This window comes from Microtus oregoni, unplaced genomic scaffold (assembly GCF_018167655.1).
Source record: "Microtus oregoni isolate MIOR12 unplaced genomic scaffold, Mior012 000040F_ref0000088, whole genome shotgun sequence".
Lineage (NCBI taxonomy): Eukaryota > Metazoa > Chordata > Mammalia > Rodentia > Cricetidae > Microtus > Microtus oregoni.
In genome coordinates this window covers 11,237,094-11,258,821 of record NW_024543207.1, presented here as the reverse complement: position 1 = coordinate 11,258,821, position 21,728 = coordinate 11,237,094, and the positions used below count along the sequence as shown (strand labels likewise).

Sequence of the window (21,728 nt, the reverse complement as noted above, 5' to 3'; positions counted from 1 at the left end):
AAGTACTTAGAATAGGTCTGGAGAGATAGGTCAGTGGTTAAGAGCAATTATTGTTCTTGCAAAGGACCCATGACCTATTCCAAGCATCTATATGTTAGCCCGTAACTCCAGTTTCAGGGAATCAGATGCCCTCTTCTGACCTCTGAGGGCACCAGGCACTCATGTGATGCACAGACATACACGTAGGCAAAATATCCATACACATAAAACAAGTTAGTCTACCTTCTTTTTAATTTAAAAGATAAAGTACTGAAAACATTGTTACTTAGTGATGTGGGAGGGTCTTGTGTTGTGTTTTGTGTTGATTTCATTGGTTAATAAAGAAACTGCCTTGGCCATTTGATAGGCCAGCCCTTAGGTGGGTAGAGTAGACAGAACAGAATGCTGGAAGGAAGAGAGAAGTGAGACAACCGCCATGCCTCTCCTCTCTGAGCAGACGCCATGGAGTCAGCCGCCAGGTCAGACATGCTGAATCTTCCCCGAGAAGCCACAACCTCGTGGTGCTACAGAGATTATTATAAATGGGTTAATCAAGATGTGAGAGCTAGCCAATAAGAGGCTAGATATAATGGGCCAGGCAGTGTTTAAATGAATACAATTTGTGTGTTGTTATTTTGGGTAAAGCTAACTGGTGGCTGGGAGCTGGGAGGCGGAAGCGGCCCGCAGCTCCTTCTATAACTTAGGTTATAATCTTCTCCCCAGAGTTAAACAATAAAACTAAAAAAGAAAACTTAAAACAAAAATAAAAACAAAATAGGGGCTGAGAGATGGCTCAGAGGTTAAGAGCATTGACTGTTCTTCTAGAGGTCCTTCCTGAGTTCAATTCCCAGCAACCACATGGTGATTCACAACCATCTGTAATAAGATCTGGTGCCCTCTTCTGGCCTGCAGGGATACATGCAGGCAGATGTTGTATACATAATTAATAAATAAATCTTTAAAAAATTAGCTACAACAGAAAACATACTAAATGCTTTTTCTTGTTTGCATTTTGGAGCTGGAGCCAAGCATTTAGAACCAAATAATAAAGAAACCATGTCGGCCTTACACTGTCTCCTTTCAGAGTAGGATTTCCTAAATCTAGATGGCGGCACTGAAAAGCTGACTCACAGGCTCAGAGGATGAAGGGTTCCCACTTCCTGTCAGGTTACAAGAATGCCACATCTGTTTTCAACCATGATGAAGAATTCTGGAGAAACCAAATCTAAGCGTAACCACTCCCAGAGGCTGTCCTTAGAAGACCACAGGCTGGACTGCTCCTGGACTGTCCTTCAGGAGAGCCCAGTCTGGTCCTTCAGAAGCCTTACCTTCTTCGTGTTCGGTTTGATGCAGCGCACAAAGAAGGGATTAGAGGAGCTTAGAGTTGCCATTAAGGAATGCAGGGAGTCCTGTCAGAGAAAGAGGACAGGGGGGTTTAGTCAGAATAAAACAAAAAATAACAAACCAGAGAAATGAGACTTTTTCGTTTTAAATGACCTCACCATAACATAAAACAAGGCAAAGGATCTCACTTAGATATTTAGAGTCTAGGCTTGGCGCACATAGCTCTGACTCAAGTCCTACTGCGTTCCTCTACTTCCCCAGATCTCAGTTCCCGCCTCCATAGAAACAGCGATACTGTACTCAGAGGGTGAGGCAAACACCGGCACAGCAAGGGATGCAGAGCGCTTGTTTCAGCGGCTGGCACAGAATAAGTATTCATCCATGGGGCCTGGCATTGCCACATCTTCCCTGTGTAAAGCCTGCACTGCACACTACAGTCCCAGGGCTGTCAAGCAAGCTGAAGTGTTCTTCCCTCCGCTCAGTCTCCAGCAGCACAGCCCTGTGCACCCCAGAGAGCGGCCTCCCAGGGTGGATTTTATCAGCGTCTCTTGACTGACAGGATACCATTGCCCCTTGAGTCAGGGTTTTCACTGAAGGACAAACAGATAATTAAACGAGGGGGTGGTGATCTTCTCAGGCTCTACTTCCAAATGACAGAAAATGTTTACACATTCAAGACGCTGGTGCTCCCATTTCCCTTCAATTTGGGTAACTGGCATCACTGTTATTTGGGCATAGGATGGTCATTATTTCCAGATATGATGCTGTATTATATATATATATATGGGAAAACATATTTTATATATTATATAGTGCTTTATATGATAGTGCTTTCATATGTGTGTGTGTGTGTGTGTGTGTGTGTGTGTGTGTGTGTGTATAAATGGGGAAAAAACAGACATGGGAAGAAATATGCCCTATTTTCACATGAAATGTTAAATACAATAACATTTAAATGACCTCACCATAACATAAAACAATTTTGTTGAGGAGGACAAAATGAGCCTTCTGAAGAAGATATGCTATTTCTTTTCCTTTCCATTCTTTCTTTTATGTTTTTGTTTGTTTGTTTGTTTTTCAAGACAGGGTTTTTCTATGTAGCCCTGGCTGTCCTGGAACTTAATCTGTAAATCAGACTGGCCTCAAACTCACAGAGATCCATTTGTCTCTGCCTCTAGAGTGCTGGGCTTAAAGGTATGCACCACCACTTCGTGGCAAGATGTGCTTAGAATTAAATAGCTTTCGCTTAGTTAATTAAAGACATATTTCCATGCATTGTGCAAAAATACATATATTAGTACATTTATAAGTTATATACAAACATATTTGCCTTTTAAAAATATTTCAATGTTCTATACACACATTTCAAATTCTCCTGTACACAGATCTGTATATACATCTCTTTTTTTTTTTTTTTTTTTTTTTTTTTTTTTGGTTTTTCGAGACAGGGTTTCTCTGTGGTTTTGGAGCCTGTCCTGGAACTAGCTCTTGTAGACCAGGCTGGTCTCGAACTCACAGAGATCCGCCTGCCTCTGCCTCCCGAGTGCTGGGATTAAAGGCGTGCGCCACCACCGCCCGGCTATACATCTCTTTTATAGATATATTAAGTGTTCCAAGTTCATCCTGTGGTAAACCATCAGGATAATAACCTACTAACCATGCTGTTGCAAATACTAGTGCCCAAACACTTGAGCACGGGCATGTCTACAAAGTCCTTCTCAAAATAAACTGAGATCTGAAGGCATGAAATAGTTCTACTTTCTGTTGCTGTTTGTTTTTCTGGTTTTCTGCTTTTTTTCCAAACAGGGTTTCTCTGTGTCACAACCCTAGCAATCTTAGAACTCGCTCTGTAGATCAGACTGGACTTGAACTCACAGAGATTCACCTGCTTCTGTCCTGGGATTAAAAGTGTGCGCTAACACTACCTGGCCAAAATATTTCTACTTTAATGACATTAGTAATTATAATTATCATGCCACTAGAGGGAAAGAATAGTATAATTTAATTTATAAAATCCAAAGAAAAGTCTAAATATTCATGTGTATACCTTTTTTGGTTCTTTTTTTTTTTTTTTTGAGTGTTGGAAATGAAACCAAGGTCTTTAAGCATGATTAAAAGAACAAAAAAAGCAAAAAGCAAGTATATCCTTAAGCCCAAGATGTGTAGCTGTGAAGCTCTGCCTGCCTTAAAAATGTGACAGAGCAGAAACCAGGTCCAGTCTCCCCACAACTCTCATCCACCCCACTCCTGCCTCGGTTCTTTGGGTCACAGAAACAACAGATTGGCGCAAGCCAGTGGTGCAGACTGACCTTAAACTGTGAGCTGACGGTGGGCCGCCGGTGTTTGCTTCCGCATTTCAGGGTGTCCTGGTTGTTGCGGCTCGAGACGTGTTCAAAAAGGTCATAGATGAAGTCAAACCTGTGTGAAGGATGGGCAGGACTGTGAGGGGAGCGCACGCGGGTGTCAGGTGCCTGGCCAGCGTAATTACAGTGGATTTCCACAACGATAATTAACGTCGTACACCGAGGCCTGCCGAGCTGCACCAGCACGTGAAAGATTCAGCCAACCAGCACTTGGCGGCTGGAGGCAGTCCTGGGAGCACTAGAGTCCTCCACCAGAGGGAGGAAATGAAAAGACAATGGCCTGGGGTGGGGTATCACTGAGGGACAGGCCTGTTGGGAGAACCCCCTGAACTCCTCACTGCCACTAAGGATGTAGGGGGAACAGATTCTAGGTCCTCCCATTGAAATCAATGCCCCAAAAGCTCAAGTCCCTTATTTATGATAGGGCAAGGTTTACACACGGAACATACACATCGTCCCAAGCACTAAGCCATGTCTAGATTGTTTACAAGGGACGTTCTCCATGAGTCGGTAAAGTGCCGTTGTTTAGGAAATAATGGCGACGACAGAAGTCTGTACATCTTCAGCACAGCCACTGGCTTTTTTTATTTTAATAAATATGTTCAGTCAATAGTTGATTAACACAATGGAGGAACTAAAAGACGGAGGGCTGTTGGGTTATGCCCCTTGTTTAGTGTTGTGAAGGTTTGATCAGAGAAGTGTTGGGAGCAAGGCAGATAAAGGTTCAAATTCTGCCTCTTCTAGTTCCCGGATGTGTCACAAATGCAAGATGCTCCATCGCTCTCTAAAGGGCTCAGGTGGGAGTTATTTGTTCTGATACTAAAGCAAGAATAAAATGAGGAAATACAGTCCAGGGCTAGAAGACCAGCACCTGGGTCTCAGCCAGTACTGATCCCAGCTCTATTATATTAGTCAGTTTCTTAAAACACTGCCACTATTAATAAATCAAAAGACTTCCCAATAACTCGTTATATTCTGGGCACAGAGGACATTATGTGCTATAAAGCTGGAAGGTTGATGGCTTCACTGTCACCAGGAAAGGTAGAAGAGCCATCCGGCAGGGGGCGATGACCAAAGAGGTCAAAGGTGAAGGGCGAGAGCAAAGAGAGAGGCTCCCCCATTTTCTAAAAGGAAACGACAGGCTGCAGCAGCGAATTCAGGACCCCTGTCCTAGCACCCCTTTTAACAGTAGGGCAGCGACAGCTGGTGACCCTGGTCCACTATCCAGCCTGTGAGCTAGCTTTTCACCATAACAAAACATTTCCACTTCAAACCAGCAGGTGGCTTGGATTTAAATGTATCCTTTTAAGGCGACCAGTCAAGAAGGCTTTGACAGGTAACGTGCTGTGCGGTTTCCCGGCACCGTGTATTTTCTGCACGGCTGAAAATTCATCTACAAATAGAAATAGCTGATAATAGTTTAAGCGGTGTGTTTTCACATGCGATCAGAAACTCGAAGATTAAAAGTTTCAGATTCGGGATCAGCTTGGCTCCCTTCATCCCAATTCATAGCTGGCTAAGCGACAGGATGGCCACCTGGTATTTACACTCTGAGAAACAGCGTGGCTCTTTAACAATTGTCTACTTCCTTCCGTAGATATTAAAAGTTTATTTCTGTATATATTCATGCTAGATCCTCCAAAGGTTTGGAAAGCCTACAAGAAAGGGCTTTGTCTCAAATTCTTTCTCTTTCACCAAGTTGCTAAGTTGCTAGACAATAGGGAACTTCCTGGCTTCATGGATACAAATAGCTGAACTAACCATTAAACTTTCTAGAGGTTTGCCTTAACTCTCGATGGTGTGCACAAACAGTTCCTGAATACAAGAATGTGTAATACGTTTATAATTCTGGCTGCATTAATACATGCTTAACTTTCTTGACATCTCACAACGAAGAAAAACAGGATCCTATAAAACCAACCTGACATTAAGACAGCTCCATGGCCGCAGTGGGGAAAGCAGGCTGGACTGGTCAGGAGCAGGTTTCTGAGTCATACGTACTTCATAGCTAAGCTTGGCGCTACCAGCTCAGATACAACCCTCAGCAACTACTTACCTGCTCCCAGCCTCAGTTTCCCCTCCTGTAACAGCAATGAGGAGGGCATCTACTACAGGGCTTTGCTGTGGTTTCTACTCATTAAGCAGTAGTCCTTGCTACTACAGTGCATCCCTAAAGTCACTGAGGCAATGTGACCTGGAGAAGACGTTAAGTCAATGCTCCCACAATAGCAGCCACAAATTACTGACATGTGCTGGGTGTCGGGAGGCAGAGGCGGGCGGATCTCTGTGAGTTGTAGGCCAGCCTGGTCTACAGAGTGAATTCTAGGATAGGCTCCAAAGCCACAACGAGAAACCCTGTCTCGAAAAACCAAAACCAACCAACCAATCAACAAAAACTACTGACAGCTGCACAAAAGGCAATTTGACTTCCTAGAGGAGACCCCACATACCTGCTTTCCCTCAGCAGGTTGAGAAGATCGTCTCTAAAGGTGTCCCTGTTCTTTTCCAGGATGCCTCGGACATCATACTGCACCTTGTTTCAAAAACAAAACAAGAGACAGTGTCATAATCTCAATGAATTAGTTTCAAGTTACGAGTCCTGAGTCCTGAGATCATGGGCAGAAGTAACCATACCTAGCTAGCAACTTCTGTAAAAGCTAGACTCATGAAAAGCAATCATTTTAACAAAGCTGTGTTTGGCTTCTCAAACAACTACTTCTTGTTAGTGCTATGTGGGCAAATATCAATAAATACCCTGTTTTATTTGCTAGTTTGTTTCTGTTGGTCTAATGCAGCTCAGGCTCACCCCACACATTCCTCTATATGTAGAAATGACTGTGGATGAAACCCCCAGAAACAGAACCGTGTGCCTGGCTTGACCATTCTACACAGGTTAAGTGAAACATTAACGAAATAGGATCCTATAGAACCAGACCTGACATTAAAACAGCTCAATGACTGTGGACAGTTTGGAATGTTGTAGGTAGGGAGCCTAATTACAAATTATCACAGGCTATCTTGGCCTCTTGAATAGCCATTATCCTCCTCTGAGTGTGACTTAATGTCCTTATGACCGACATATGGAACATTTTGGGATGCATTAATTCAACAGGTCACCAGCTCCCACCAACAGGAAAGCTCAGAATGGCCTCCGAGCAGCCAAGGTCTGGAGCAGAGGCTCTCTGAATTCTTTGCTGTTCCTACCTACCTGGCATTCCTATCAAGGTATTTAAAGAGAGTCTTGATTTGTGATTTTCTCTGTTCTGTTACTACAAAATTTCATGGGACCTGATGTTTGGGGTAACCTACACTGGTGTTCCCAGCTATGGTGATTCATACTTGGCTTCAGATTAAGACTTCCTCTTGTCCCTCTGAGGTGAGAGCTGTATTTTGGCATGGCTATGCCCTTTAACTTCTGATCTTCCTGCTTCCACCACCCTGATGTTTCAGGTGTGCGCCAGCATGCCTGGTTATGTGGTACTGGGCATTGAACTTGAGGTTTTCTTTTAAACTTTATTTAACCTTATTTCATGTACATTGGTATAATGGTGTCAGATTCTCAGGAACTGGATCTTCAGACAGCTGCAAGCTGCCATGTGGGTGCTGGGAATTGAACCCCGGTTCCCTGGAAGAGCAGTCAGTGCTCTTAACCACTGAGTCATCTCGCCAGCCCCGAACTTGAGGTTTTTCATAGTCACAGTAAGAGCAGTGGCAAGTCAGCAACATCCCAACCCTCTGCAGCATCTTAAGAAGTTACCTCTCCAGCATAGTGCTTCACTCCGAAATTGTTGACCGCAACTCGGGGCTTCACGTAAAAGTGGTTGTTCTAATGTAAAAAAAAACATACAAACATGAAAGTCTTATTTTATTCATTGATTTCCTTTGACATCTTGGAAAATCCACATTTCATCAGAGTTTTGGCATATGGCAAGGGATGGGCTCCCAACCATTGCTCTCAATGTGTTACGACGATAGCTTAAACATTCCAGTTTTCCGCTTATGAAATAAACTTGGGCACATTCTGTCCAGCTTCCCCAAAGCTAACTTTTTCCGCTTAGATCTAATAAGTACGCGAGGAGAAATGCTTCAATTTCAGGGACACAGAACATAAAATGTGGGAGGCGTAGTAGGGCCAGCAGCCCGGGCACCTCACTCATCATCTTAACGCTCGGATCTGCTGCTCAGACAAAAACGAGAAAGGCTGGCAGGTTTTGACATACAGCGTGTTGATTGTGTAACTTCTCCAACAAGGTACTGTCTGTGGCTTGTGGAAAATGGCTCTCTTCATTGATCAAGGCAAGCAGGCCGAGTTTCTACAAGAGGAGAGACAAAGGGTGAATGAACGAAGTGTGGGATGTCTGTCTCTCAAACCACTTCAGAGATCCAACCCAGTCAGTGCTTAAAAACAGAAACATCACCGTATTCTCTGGGGCTGAAAAATTCAGAAAGAAACACACCAAGAAAACCAATGAAGTTATAGTTGTCTTTGCAAAAATGGGACCCACTGAAATGCTATGGATAAACTTCCAGAACTGGCAAGCCCACCAGTGCGGTGGACAAGGATTTGCTGGCACTTAACATCTGTGAGGCCAGTTCACACACACTGTTGATTCTGAAATACTGAGTTCGGTGAGACAATAGCCTGGCAGCAGCCAAGTATTTAAATCCAACTCCACAGTGCATTCACATTCAGGTTTCCAAATGGCCCATTGTGTTCTAAACATTCACATCTTTGATGTGCGTGTTTGCACAAGCTATTTTGTTCACACAACCATGAATCACCCCAGCTGGCCACCCTTGGGACTGCAACCACTCCTTCTCCAGCTACCCATTACCTTCTCAATCAAGTCGAGGCACTCTCCATTGTCTATCCAGTCAATGTCTTCCCACAGGAGCCCTTCTCTGGCGGAAAGAAGAAAGAGGGCCGTGGGAAATCAAGATACACCTCATGCTAACTTAAATACTGATCAAAACCAAAAATATTTTTGAAGTAGATCCTTTGTGTGCTTACCTGCTATATTCTAGTTGCTCTAAAGAAAAAATATGCTTGTTGAAGTATTCCTGAAGCTTCTCATTTGCATAGTTGATATTGAACTGTTCAAAGTGGTTAACCTAAGGATGGGGATACAGCGAGTGAGTTCTTCAGGGCCCTCAAGGGTACACATAGAAGCGACAGAGGGGCAAGAGAGAAGAAAGGGCTGCAGAGAAAAACACCCACGGCTGCTTTAGGGAACATCCTGGTCTCTGCAAGCGTACCTCAAAGTTTTCAAATCCAAAGATGTCAAGGATGCCGATGGATTTGAAGTCCTCTTTGCCCTTGATCCGGCTGTTGATCTTCTTGATTATCCACTCAAAGCAGCGTGCATAAAGTGCCATGGCCAAGGAGTCTCTGCTATCTATTGCCTGGAGGGGAGAAGACAGTGGCAGAAGGCATAGCCAGCCTGTCCCACCCCACTGGGGGATACAGTGCTCTGGGGGAATACTTCATATTTTGACTATGAGCTAGGCGTTTAAAGGGTTCATTGTGGTCACACAACGCAAAGCGAGACCTAGATCAGAAACCCCAAAGATGTCATTTGGGACAAGTTTCAATGGCACTGAGGGCAGGGGCCATACCTGCTGAACGCTGAGAGGCGTGAGGATCTCTTCTCCCCTGAGGAACATCGATCTCTGGGTCAGAGCATCTGTGAGCTGTGTTGGGTCCAGCCCAAGTAACTCCGCAGACCTACCCAAAGCTGGAAGTGAAGAAGGAGGCAGAGGTGAACCCACTGTCCCTCAAACACACCAGAGGCTGGACCCTAGCTGGGTTCAAATCCAACCACAAACAGCAACACCAGAAAGCAGAGGACATTCCGCAGCTCCTCAGGCAGAGTTGATGGATGCAGCTCACTGCTAAGTTAATGACTCCCATAGCAATCCCATGTTAGGAGAGCGGAAGGACCCAATACCGGAGCAAAGTGATGGCCGGTGACCCTGAGACGCTGACGAGGTGTGTGACTATTTTCACTGGTAGCACTCAAGTATGACCGGCTTTGCCACTACAGATCTCTCACCAGAACAAAAATGCTTTTAAGAGGTTTCAAGACACAGGGGCATCTTAACAAACTGAATTTAAAAGCAGATACAAGCTGTTGGGGTTGGAGAAATGGCTCAGTAGTTAAGAGTACTTGCTGCTCTTGCAGAGGACCTGGGTCTGATTCTCAGCACCCATTCACTGTAGGTGGATCACAAGCATCTAGCTTAGTGAAGAAACCTGCACTCAGACTGTAACATATAAACAGGTACACATACATATACAATAAAAATATACAATAATTTAAAAGGGACAGAAAATCTGTCTTTTATGATGCAGGACATTAAAGAAAGTTGCTATAGCTGGGCAGTGGTGGTGCATACCTTTAATCCCAGCGTTCAGGAGGCAAAGGCAGGTGGATCTCTGTGAGTTCGAGACCAGCCTGGTCTCCAAAGCTAAAACCCTGTCCTCAATAAACAAAAACAAACAACAACAACAAAGTCACTACAGACAGAGACCGTTGCAGAAAAGCAGAATTGGTCAAAGTTCTGGGAGCAATGGACCATGCCCAAATGCAATGGAGACATCTCCAACACAATTCATTCATCCAGCGCTCGGGCGCATCAGGGAAAAGGAGGTGGAAAGAGAGTTCCCAGACAGGCAGAACTGCAGCACAGAGAGAATGGACATTTGCATTGCCCGAGGAGGCCAGAAGAGGTGCTCTAGAACTTGGTTACAGAATGCAGATCCTCTTAAAAAGCCCTCAGTCTCTTGATCTCTAAACCATTTCTCCCTCTCTGACCCTAAACAAAGCTCTTGGCTTCTAGGATGTTGAAAGGAACTAGGTGGGGTCAAACACCCGATAACCATTGCCCAAGGAAGGGGCTCCCAGACAGGTATTGTGATCCCAAACACATACCGTTTCCAGTTTCTGCAATGCCGCTTACTGTCTCCATCAGAAAACTCAAAATGCTTCTACGTACGTATTTAAAAGCACCTCAACTGGCATTTTATACAGACAACAAACTCCAAGGTACTCTACCAAAAGGAAGTCCTAAGGGAAAAGGGATAGGAGGAGGATCGCCTCTAGCAGGGCTGGGCTATGGACCCAACATCTGCACAGCAAGCCAACAGTCTGATGGACTGTCACGAGGCACCACAATTCCATAACTCTAAAAACCAAGACAAAGTGGGACACTCACTGCCAGACTTAACACTTTTCATCTATCAAGAGCTTATTGTTCATATTCTACTTATTTGGTCCATTTTACTTCCTAGTAAGAATAAGAACAGACCCCAACTCAATTCTGGAACATTCCGAAGGCTTTGACCCTTGCCCTGACACTTCACATCACAGGTGAAGCTCCACAACTCCGGACCTGGACATGGCACAGTTGCAGACATGTGCTTAGCATGGGAGAGTGGGTGAGAACATAGGTTCAGGCCCCAGTGTCAAAGAGTCTAGGGGGAAACACGTAGCTCTACTCTAGGCACCAGAAAACTTTCTATAAAGAACCATGCAGAGGCTGGAGAGATGGCTTAGCGGTTAAGAGCATTACCTGCTCTTCCAAAGATCCTGAGTTCAATTCCCAGCAACCACATGGTGGCTCACAACCATCCGTAATGAGGTCTGGTGCCCTCTTCTGGCCTTCAGGCATACACAGAGGCAGAATATTGTATACATAATAAATAAATAAATATTAAAAAAAAAGAAAGAAAATTAAGAACCGTGTGTCAGTTGCGTGATGGTGCAAGTCTTTAATCCCAGCACAGGATTCGAGAGGCAGAAGCGGGAGGATCTCTATGATTTCAAGGCCAGCCTGGTCTACAGAGCTAGGTCCAGGATAGTCAGGACTATAGAGAGACCCTGCTTCAAAAAACAAAAACAAGGGGGCTGGAGAGATGGCTCAGTGGTTAAGAGCATTGCCTGCTCTTCCAAAGGTCCTGAGTTCAATTCCCAGCAACCACATGGTGGCTCACAACCATCTGTAATGAGGTCTGGTGCCCTCTTCTGGCCTGCAGACATACACACAGACAGAATATTGTATACATAATAAATAAATATTTAAAAAAAACAAAAAAAACAAAAACAAACAGACAAACAGACAAAAATGGCTTGTCTCACCTGTTTTGAAGGAAACCTGCGCCCCTCCAGCAGTGATGAATTCTATGTTGCCGAGGTGCAGTATCCCAGCCAGCAACCTCAAAACCTCACGAACTTCCTCCTTGCTGAACTGCATGACTTCCATTGCCGTCTAGAAGGAAACACAAACGGCTCATGATTAAGTTACATTAATAGGTATGGTTTCAAGAACAAAAAAAAAAAAAAGAAAAAAGAAAAAACCATGATAGATAATCACTGACTTTAACAATGCTGCAGAGTAAAAAAATAAAATAAAATAAAAAATTAAAAAAGGGCAGAAATGAAGACTGCTGAGCATCCAGCAATACATGACCACACGTCTGTGACAGACAGCCTCTTGCTTCCATCACTAAACAACATCCGAGGAATCACTGTCATGTCAACAAAACACCTCTCTCCTCCAACAGGAAAGTACAATGAACACTGCTTTCTTTACAGAAACTGGAGGCAGGGGGATATACAAAAAGGGAGAGCAAAGAAATGTGGTTAAGAAATAAATAATCATCTCTTAGTCTCAAGATATTTATTTATTTATTTATTTTTCTCAAGACAGGGTTTTTCTGTAGCTTTGGAGTCTGTCCTTGAACTTGCACTTGTAGACCAGGCTGTCCTCAAACTCAGAGATCTGCCTGCCTCTGCCTCCCCAGTGCTGGGATTAAAGGTATGTACCACCACTGCCAGGCTGTCTCAAGACTTTTTAAACAAAGTTAAAAACCAAGTCAGAAATGAATAAAATAATTACAAAGTACCTATGCTCTACAAACGTGGACTTCACTCCTTTCTGTGCATTTATAGGTATTTTCTAAGCCAAAACCAATCACGGCACTGCATGCCTGCAATCCCAGAACTAGGGAGGCTGGAGAAGAACAATTACCACAAATTCAAGGCTAACCTGGGTCACGTGGCAGGACATCATCTCAAAAATCAAAAGAAAATAATGTGTTTTTATCTCCCCCAGTCAGTTTGACAAGGACCACAGAAATGAACATCTTCACTGAATCATGCTGGGTGATATTTGCACACTGCAAACCCCGAGTTTGCATTTGTGTTAATTAAATAAAATCAATGTTGGGTCAGGAGGACTAGTTGACATAAAGTAATCATAGAGCATTAGAGGGCATCCGGGAGAGATAGAGAGACAACAGGAAGTAGTAGGGTAGGGTTTGAAGCGGTGCGGCTTTTTCTGGTTTAGTGAAACAGAAGCTCCGGTCTTTCAGAGATGCCAGCAAGAAGAGGTTAGCTAATTGTGACCCAGCCTTTCTGATCTGGCAGGTTTTTACCCAAGCCTTTGAATCTTGAGTCTTATTTATAAATAGAACAATAGAACCGCTGCTTGCAGGCACAGGGTTCCTGCCAGGCTGCTACTAGAGAAGCCGACTGGTATCTGGAGTTGCAATTGCTGCTGAGATAGCAGTAGATTAAGACACAGCCACTGTGCCGAAGCTAAAGCAGAGTCGTCTACCTTGCTTCTAAAGCACTAAAAGTAGTAAGATTTGAAAATATGTATGAACAGTAGCAAGCAGTTCCTATCAGATGAAATAGTCTAAACACGCAGCTCATAACACAAAATTACCGGGGGCTGGGGAGAGCGCAGTGGGTGAAGCACCTGCCGTGCAAGCATTGCGCCTGCCATGCAAGCGCTGCACGTGCATTCAGATCCCCAGAACCAAAGTAAAAGCTGGACATATTAAAGCAATATGCAGGTCCAGCGTGTTGGGGTGATGGCGTTGTGAGCCAGCAAGAGCTCATCTCAAACAAGGTGAACTGACACAGATGTTCTCTGACCTCTACATGTGCACCATGACAGGCATGCAGCCGCACTCCATGCAACTGTACATGTGCGTGGGGGTGCGCACACACGCACACACATATAAATCTTAGATATCTTCTTAAAATACATATGAAGGTAGCGTATAAAAATACAAAATGGGACCGTTAATATATTCATTGTACTAATGAATTTTAACTTCCTTTCGTTTCAAGTCTACCTCTAAAGGATTAGTAAAATAGACTATGGTGATAATGTTCATTGAATTAACCACAGGGAAATGTAATAGCTCCAACAATTATCACTAGCATGGGCAAGTGCCTTAAGACTCCTAGCAATGACCACTATTTACTTACCTTGCTGTCATTTTTATAATTGTTTAACCAAGCAGGCTCCCATTCCCTTTGGCAGGAATAGCTGAGTTTAAGGCTATATATATTATCTCAATAATATGGCTCAAGACTGAAATAAAAATCCTGGGAAATTCTCACTATCAGCTTAGAATTGCTAAACACTTAGTTATAAAATGGGTACCGCATTACACAGAGTTTTTTTTAATAAAAGCTTTTATTAAGCACATAAAGTAGATGCTTGTGGATGTGATGTGATGTGGGGTGTGTGTGTGTGTATGTGTGTGTGTGTGTGTGTGTGTAGGGGTGTTATATGGTGCTCAATTCTGAAGCAGCAGACTGTCACACTAGAAATAAGTGTGTCACAGTAGAAACTAGAGACAAGTGACCCTCTCAGAAAGCATAGGGACCCTGGCTGAACCCTGAATCATGGCGTGCTTCAAAGGGTGGAAAAGGAAGCTGGTGGGAGCTTAATTCTTGACAAATAAGTACTTAGGTAGTGATACACTATATAATAGTTTATATGTGTTTTAGACTATTTCATGTATTATGTTAGCTTATGTTGACTGAAGGCTGTTGAAATCAAAGTGGAGTTATTTATGTCAAGTTTCAACTGGCCAAATAAAGTCAGCAAGGCATGAAGGAAGGGCTCCCCTAAATCTATGTCCGACAAGAAGAATTTCTGCAGAAGCCTCTGCCAGTACCACAGTGTCCTCAGAAGATACAATACAAGGACCTCTGCCTATCACCCAGTCACTACCTCCACGATAGCCTTGCTGGGGATGCTGCACAAGGGATCAGTATTTCAAGAACACCTCTATAGTCCCCTTAATTTTGAAACTGCCCCTAGTTGCAGCATCCTTAGATAGGAAGTTGACATATTCCCTCTGCAGTACCATTCGAGAGTAAACTCAGTATCTCCCCAGAGTCTTTTCTACTCCTTGTTCAACTTTTCGTTCTTTTTGTTGTTGTTGTTTGAGAGCAAAAAAAAAAAAAAAAAAAAAAAAAACCTTACTACGTAGGGAGGGATGACCTTGAGTTTCTAATCCTTCTGTGCTTTAGTCCTCACTGAAATTTAGACATACCTCGTTTAGGTGGTGTGGTATTGGGATGGGACCTGGGGGCTCTGCATGTCAGGCAAAGCCTACCAAATCAACAACATTCCCAGCCCTTTACCTGTTCCCTAGATCAACAACCCCTAAGTTTTCCAAGATTGGAAGAGAGAGGGGAAAAAAAATCAAATGTTTGAGAAGTCATACAATATGACTCATGCCAAATGAATTTTCAGATACGTAAATACAGCCACAGACCACTCAACCCCTGGGTGCGTGCAGGAAGGTCTCTGAAGTCTGGAAATCTTAGTGGTGGTCCACAGTCAAGAAGGATGCTGTAAACACTCAGAATTTGCGAAGAGAACCAACAGGGCATCAAGCATCAAAGTCCCCAGCTACTTCACACACGTTTCGTCATCCACCATCCTGTTGGGCCAGATGGAGGCAGTAAAACAGATCAGTTGCTACTGCTGACTTGAAACAGCTTTTCATCTCAGCTGAAAAATTTATGGCCCAATTCTGACAGCTGTATTAAAATTGGCTATGACATTGAGCATACATTCATAACCTATGGACCATGAAAAAAGCAGGTGTCCTTGCAAATAATAATCATATAATCATGGAAAAGATAACATGTTCATTATGAAAACATAACATCCAGAGAATGGCATAAAAATAAAATAAAATCATAGACTTGTGCCACGTAAAGTAACACTTTTGGGACATACTTTTTTTGTTTCATTATTTTTTCTTCATTTATAATTGCTAATTGTATGATATATAAAAATTTCTAAAAACAAAGGGATTCCATATATGTTCAATGCATATTGCTGCCTCCTGCCCTCCTCGTTTCTTATATAAGAAACAAATTTACAATATTTTTAAACATTCCACTCAGCCATGTGCTTCACTTGCTACAAGGGGATCTCATCTGTGTGTCTAACAAATTATCTTAAATATCTCTCAATTAGTCTGAAAGGAGGAAGACCTTGCTGTTTCCAGGAAGGAAGATTATTTTTGCTCCTGATCCATCAAAGTTGTACCCTTCTTTTTTTGAAGCCTTGCTTAGAATCTCTAGAATAAAATTAAATAACTAAATAATAATAGCAAAATGTCACACTTATGATCTTAGTAAAGAGCTAATTTTTCACTACTACTTCTGGTGGGCTAATAGTAAGAAGCAGCTGTAAATCAAACATTTACAGATCTACAAGGAGAGCCATAAAGAGAATGTGTAACTAGAAGACATCAGTCAGGAACATTATGCTGATTTCATATGTAAATATCACTGTCTTTTTACACGATATATCATTTTGTCATAAGATCAAATTTCAAATGCCAACACTTGTTACTTCAATGTAATCATAAAGCTGAAATACAGTGATTAAGAAACACAAACTATCTAACCTGACTGGGAGCCCACAGAAATTTTGTGTGGGGAAATGAAGCCCCAAGAGGAAGAGAGAGGAACAGCACCCAAGGTCTTCCCAGGCAAAGCGCCTTGGTGGCCACAGCTCTCTGGGAGTGGGCGTGCCGGCAGCAAGACTAGACTAGAAAACTGCCTCTTCTCCCCTCCCCGCTCATTAGGAGAAAGAATGAGTGCTAATCTCCACACAGTAAGAAATAACCATGAGAAGAAGGCTGGAGAATGGGAAAAGCGTGTGACCAGAACGGAATGAAGAAAGACAGCTTAGAACACAGTGGTCTGTCAGTGCCTGTGAGGAGTGCCAGGAGCCACCAGATGTAAAAATCCACAGAAGCCTAATACAGTTCTGTATATAAAATTGTGTGGCACTTGCAGAAGAACACACTTTATTTATAGGCAAGGCTATCCCAGGCTGACCCTGAACTCACAAAGCATCCCAGGTTGGCCCCAAATTGGCATCAGTCATCCTGCCTAAACCTCTGTGGTGCTGGGATCACAGGCATGTGTCGCTGTGCCTGACTCCTCACCCCTGCAGACTTAAACCACCTCTAGATTGCCTCTGATGCCAAACTCAGGGTATAGGCTATCAAAGCAGAAGTTCTTAAGTTATATTACTTTTGTAGATGCAACCTTTTTGTTTGTTTTTTTTTTTAAAGCATTTTCTATCTGAATTTGGTTATCCTCAGAGAGATAGGACTTACAGATATGGGGACTGACAATACTTTAAAGAACATGTCAAAAAATCCAATGTGCCAGGGCAAATCCTTTCCCTCCAAGGAATACATACCAAAGAGTGATGTCTTCAATGGGCGTAGCTCAGAGGCAAAACAATTGCCTTATATATGTGAGGCCTTACGTTTGATCCCTCTAACTTAGGACTGATAGAATAGCAACAGAGTGAATGTCAGAGACAAAGATGGAACAGACAGAGACAGAGAGACACAGAGACACTGGGAGACAGTGATCACTCTGCACACTTGTGTGGCTTTTCCCAGAAAGTAAAGATGATCACACTACTCCCTCATCTGCTCTGAATTTCATTCGCCCCCCATTATGTATGTATGTATGTATGTGTGTATGTATGTATATATGTCTTTTGAGACAGGGTCTAACTCTGCATATTAGGCTAACCTTAAACTCATGGCAATCCTCCTGTCTCAGCCACAGAAATGCTGGGATTGCAGGCATGAGCCATCATACCAAGTTTGAATTCCATTTCCAACTTTGACCTGGATTACATACATGGGATGAGAAGAGTTTTTGTGTGACCTGTGGACATTTTGAAATCACATGGCAGTCCTTTTTGTATGTCATTTGCCAGGTAACAAGACCTTAAGGCTTCCCAGAACTATAAAGGATACACCGTTGGTTACACCCTAGAACTGGATGGAGTGAGAGCCTACTGCTGAGGCACCACACACTGAATGATCCAAGTTTCTGGCCCTTGAATGACTCAGAAAGACAAGGCTAACATGCTTTGCAGGCAGGAACAACCCAGCTGTTGGCTCTGCCTGGGATATGTATCCTTTTTTCACCAGCTCTGTGATGTGTGGATAAAGGCAGGGTCATTAAGAGCAGAGTTAAACCCCTGTGAAGTTTAGGAAAGAATGTGCGAACATGCCTGGGTACGTATGCACAGTGGATTGATCCATGCTCCCCTGCAGGCATTACAGTCTGGGAAGGCTCAAGTCCCTCATAAATATGTATACATGGCCGATGCACATCTCTATATACTTTAAATTATCTCTAAATTATTTATAATCTCTCATACAGTATATACACATAAGTGCTATACTGTATTGTGTAGGAACTGGCAACAAGGGAAGAGGCCTGGCTATGTTAAGTACATTCAAAAACCTTGTTTTCTCCTCCGCTGACAGTTAACTCTGAGACTGTAGGTAGTGGGGACAGGGTACCTCCACCTGAGTCAGCCGCATTTACAGCCGATTATGATTGAGGATGAGTCAAACCCTATCCACACTGTGTCCTAAAGCTGAGGACTCTGGCAAAGACGCTGAGCCCACCGTGATGTGATAGCCGGGCACACTCAGTCAGACAGGCTGATAACGGTGGGTGGTGACCAGGCTTATTCAGTGCCGTCACGCCGCCCAGAGCCCTTGTGGGAACCGAGAGATGCTAGCGACCACTGTTGCTAGGAGCCAAAGTCAAGATCAGCACATGCAACCAGAACTAGTTCCAGTCAGGTGACAACCCCATGCTGACCTTGTCCCATGACAAACCTGTTTTCCAAAAGAAACTCTACCTGCAACCTCAAAACTGGAGAACATCTGTGGGGTGCAAAGCCCAGGCTCTTGGGGCTTTGTTTTGAGAAAAGGGGGGCACAGATCGCACATGCTGCTGCCAGAGAGTCCCACACCAGTCCCGACTAACACAACCACTCATCCTTTCTGAGGACTACTGGGATCCCTTTCCACCCTGGAAAGCAGGCTTCACTGTGACTTCCAGGGGAAGAAACAGCTGTTCTCGTATGTCCTTCCAAACGTCATCATGTCTGTTTTCACTACACAAAAGAACTTTCCTTGAAAACAAAACTGAAACCCAGACTCTTATGAGGATAACTTACAATTACTTGTGTGAAGGATTCTTGGTCACTGATTGTCTTGTCCTCTGTACATCCAGACTGATTCAAGTAATGGTAGTTCTCCGGCAAAGATAAATAAAATTCTTCTGCAGAAAGACAAAGAAAGATGGAACATCAGGACTCAGCTGGTCCTGGCTGAAAAAAGTCAGAAGCGATCACTGTAATTTACATACATATATACTTGAGTCCGCGGGAGACTGGAGTGTGGCTTCAATAACTAAAGTACACACACAATTTTATACCCAAATGCTACCTTTTAACAATCTAAGCAAAATATAAACAACTCAATTAAATTAAATAGGATCAGAAAAAAATTAATGAAGGCCTTGCTTTATTATTTCCTTTTAAAAGCCAAACATTTAGGGTTAGAGACAGGTAAATGGGAAAAGACTTGCTTAAACATATAAGCTTTGGGTTCACTCTCTAGTAGTACAAAAAAAAAAAAAAAGAAAGAAATTAAGAAATGAGCTTTTAGAAATTTGACGTAGATATGTTTTTAAAGTACAGCCATAGATAGGCTGGGGAAAAAGCCCAGCCAAGCAGCTCAAGTTCAGTGCCCAGAACACACATGAAAAGCCATGGGGGATGGTGAGCTTATAATCCCAGGCTCACCAGTCAACCAGTACACACTCAACTGCGTGCCGTGGGCTCAGTATGGGGTCCTGTCTCAAAAGGTAAGATGAGGAGCAGCTGGACTACACCTGACATCAACTATGCACAAACAGGCAAACTCACTAGTGCGCGCTTGCGCTCTCTCTCTCTCTCTCTCTCTCTCTCTGTCACACACACACACACACACACACTGCAATAAAGGTGATTATAGTACATTATATATATTTTTGTATTCTTTTTTTATTTTTAATTAAAAATTTCCACCTCCTTCCATCCTCCCATTTCCCTCCCCCTTCCCCCCATTATATATTTCTTACAAAATACCCATCAAATTAAAAATACGCTAGATACAAATAGCTTGCGGTTTCTCTGCTGTTAATTTCTCCCTTTGTTGTGCTGATCCCGGATCAGCTCGGCATCTTTCACTCTCAAGCACACATTTCACCGCAGTCTGCGGAAGTCTGGGCATGCCCAGGCTCCCGTCATTCCCGATGTGCTTGAGATGAACCACAAGCTGCCAGGCACCACTCACCTCGCTCTCCCTGTCCCAGCCCTGCCAGCAGTGCATAGAATATGTGATAATTCCTCTCCCCGGGATTCTGCCTCACTACTCGGTTCTGTGGAGAGAAACCACATTAATAATAATAATAATAATAATAATAATAATAATAATAATAATATTTCCACCACTTAATACAGAACAAAAAATGTCATAATAGGAAAATTGTGAATTGAATCACAGTTACTTACTTTTTCTAATAAATCTTCGTGAGAAAAGGAAGGCAAGTCAAGGAAGAAAACAGACACGGCAGGAGGTTAGTCTTGACTTGGGTTATGGCTCCGACATTGCTGCCATTGGTGCCAAAAGACATCAAAGCAGAGCCCACTTCACCCAAACTCAGCTCCAATGGCGTGGTGCCCTAGCAGGTGCCAAATGAAGGGACTGGATTCGAGCACACAATGAGGGCTTGATGACTGTGGCAGGTAGGCATGGCTTGAGCGTCTATACACAAGGGCCCTGCACAGAGTCCTTGGTCTATGGCATGAGGGTGGGAGACCCCGTACATGAGGTGGGGCCCGGTGGAAGGTGGCTAGGCCAAGGTTATTAAAGCTACATTAATGCTGGTCTCATAGGTATGTCAGTTTCTTGAGAATTGTCAAGAATGAAGTCCAGCCATCCTGGGTCTCTCTTCCTCTTACTTCCTGTCATGTGATCTCTCGCACATGCTCCCTCGATGACACCATCCAACATGCTACTGGAGCTAGAAGGCTTGTACCAGGATATGAATAAATGACTGACCTTGGACTTTGACCCCCAAACTGTAAGCTAAGATAAAGTGGTCAGAAAGAAAAAATGGGCAAAAACCTCTTTTCTCTTATCAAGTACCCATTTAGGCATTCCATTACAGCAACAGAAAACAGACTAAGAAATAATGAATCTAGACTGTAGGCATAATATGAGGTTTTACAAAGGAAAAACAAAGGCACTAATATCAGAGTAAAAATGAGCTTGAACTGGAGTTAACAAGTACTTCACGCTCTTTCGGGGCCCTCACAACAAGTGAGCAGCAAAGTGTCCACTGATAGAACTGATAGAGCCAATTGCAAAGACGAACATGAACATGAAACGAACAGGATACAATCTACAATTCTTCCGCCCTGGATATTTCCCTTCTGGCAGATGCTCAGTTGAACGAACTTCCCAAAGCGACTGGAGTTGTTGTTGTACACTGTCTTCGCGTTGCCAAATGCTTCCATTATGGGGCTGTGAACAGAGCGAGCAGAGCGGAGCACTCGTCAGGGCAAATGCTCCACCACACAAATGCAGGAAATCTGTGCGTGCAGGGCCCAGCCTGACTCTGGTTACAGAGGAGCCAGCTTTTCTGAACACTCACTGAAGCGGAACACCCCTTCAGTCACGATAAGAAAGAGGATGCCACACAGCTAAGGATGCCACACGGGACCACATGGTTCGGCTCTGTACGGATGAACTAGGTTGATACTCGCAGCCCAAGAGCTGCACAGAAGAGCCCACACTTGCATCTAGGAGCTGGAAAGCCCTCAATTTTGGACATT

The 21,728-nt window shown here is 43.5% G+C and overlaps 1 protein-coding gene across 2 annotated transcripts in view; it reads right to left on the bottom strand.

Annotated features, from left to right (window-relative positions):
• Positions 1 to 21,728, bottom strand: part of Myo10 (myosin X) — a 201,702-nt gene that overhangs the window by 64,422 nt on the left and 115,552 nt on the right. For both annotated transcript variants that reach the window (XM_041632052.1, XM_041632051.1), the window contains exons 6-19: positions 21,293 to 21,417; positions 20,403 to 20,416; positions 20,185 to 20,269; positions 19,023 to 19,126; positions 11,825 to 11,954; positions 9,303 to 9,421; positions 8,943 to 9,089; positions 8,698 to 8,798; positions 8,522 to 8,588; positions 7,907 to 7,999; positions 7,444 to 7,512; positions 6,137 to 6,219; positions 3,633 to 3,741; positions 1,308 to 1,388 (exon numbers count right to left, since the gene is read on the bottom strand). In XM_041632052.1, the coding sequence (XP_041487986.1) occupies positions 1,308 to 1,388; positions 3,633 to 3,741; positions 6,137 to 6,219; positions 7,444 to 7,512; positions 7,907 to 7,999; positions 8,522 to 8,588; positions 8,698 to 8,798; positions 8,943 to 9,089; positions 9,303 to 9,421; positions 11,825 to 11,954; positions 19,023 to 19,126; positions 20,185 to 20,269; positions 20,403 to 20,416; positions 21,293 to 21,417 (1,327 nt within the window). The remainder of the gene's footprint in view (positions 1 to 1,307; positions 1,389 to 3,632; positions 3,742 to 6,136; positions 6,220 to 7,443; positions 7,513 to 7,906; positions 8,000 to 8,521; positions 8,589 to 8,697; positions 8,799 to 8,942; positions 9,090 to 9,302; positions 9,422 to 11,824; positions 11,955 to 19,022; positions 19,127 to 20,184; positions 20,270 to 20,402; positions 20,417 to 21,292; positions 21,418 to 21,728) is intronic.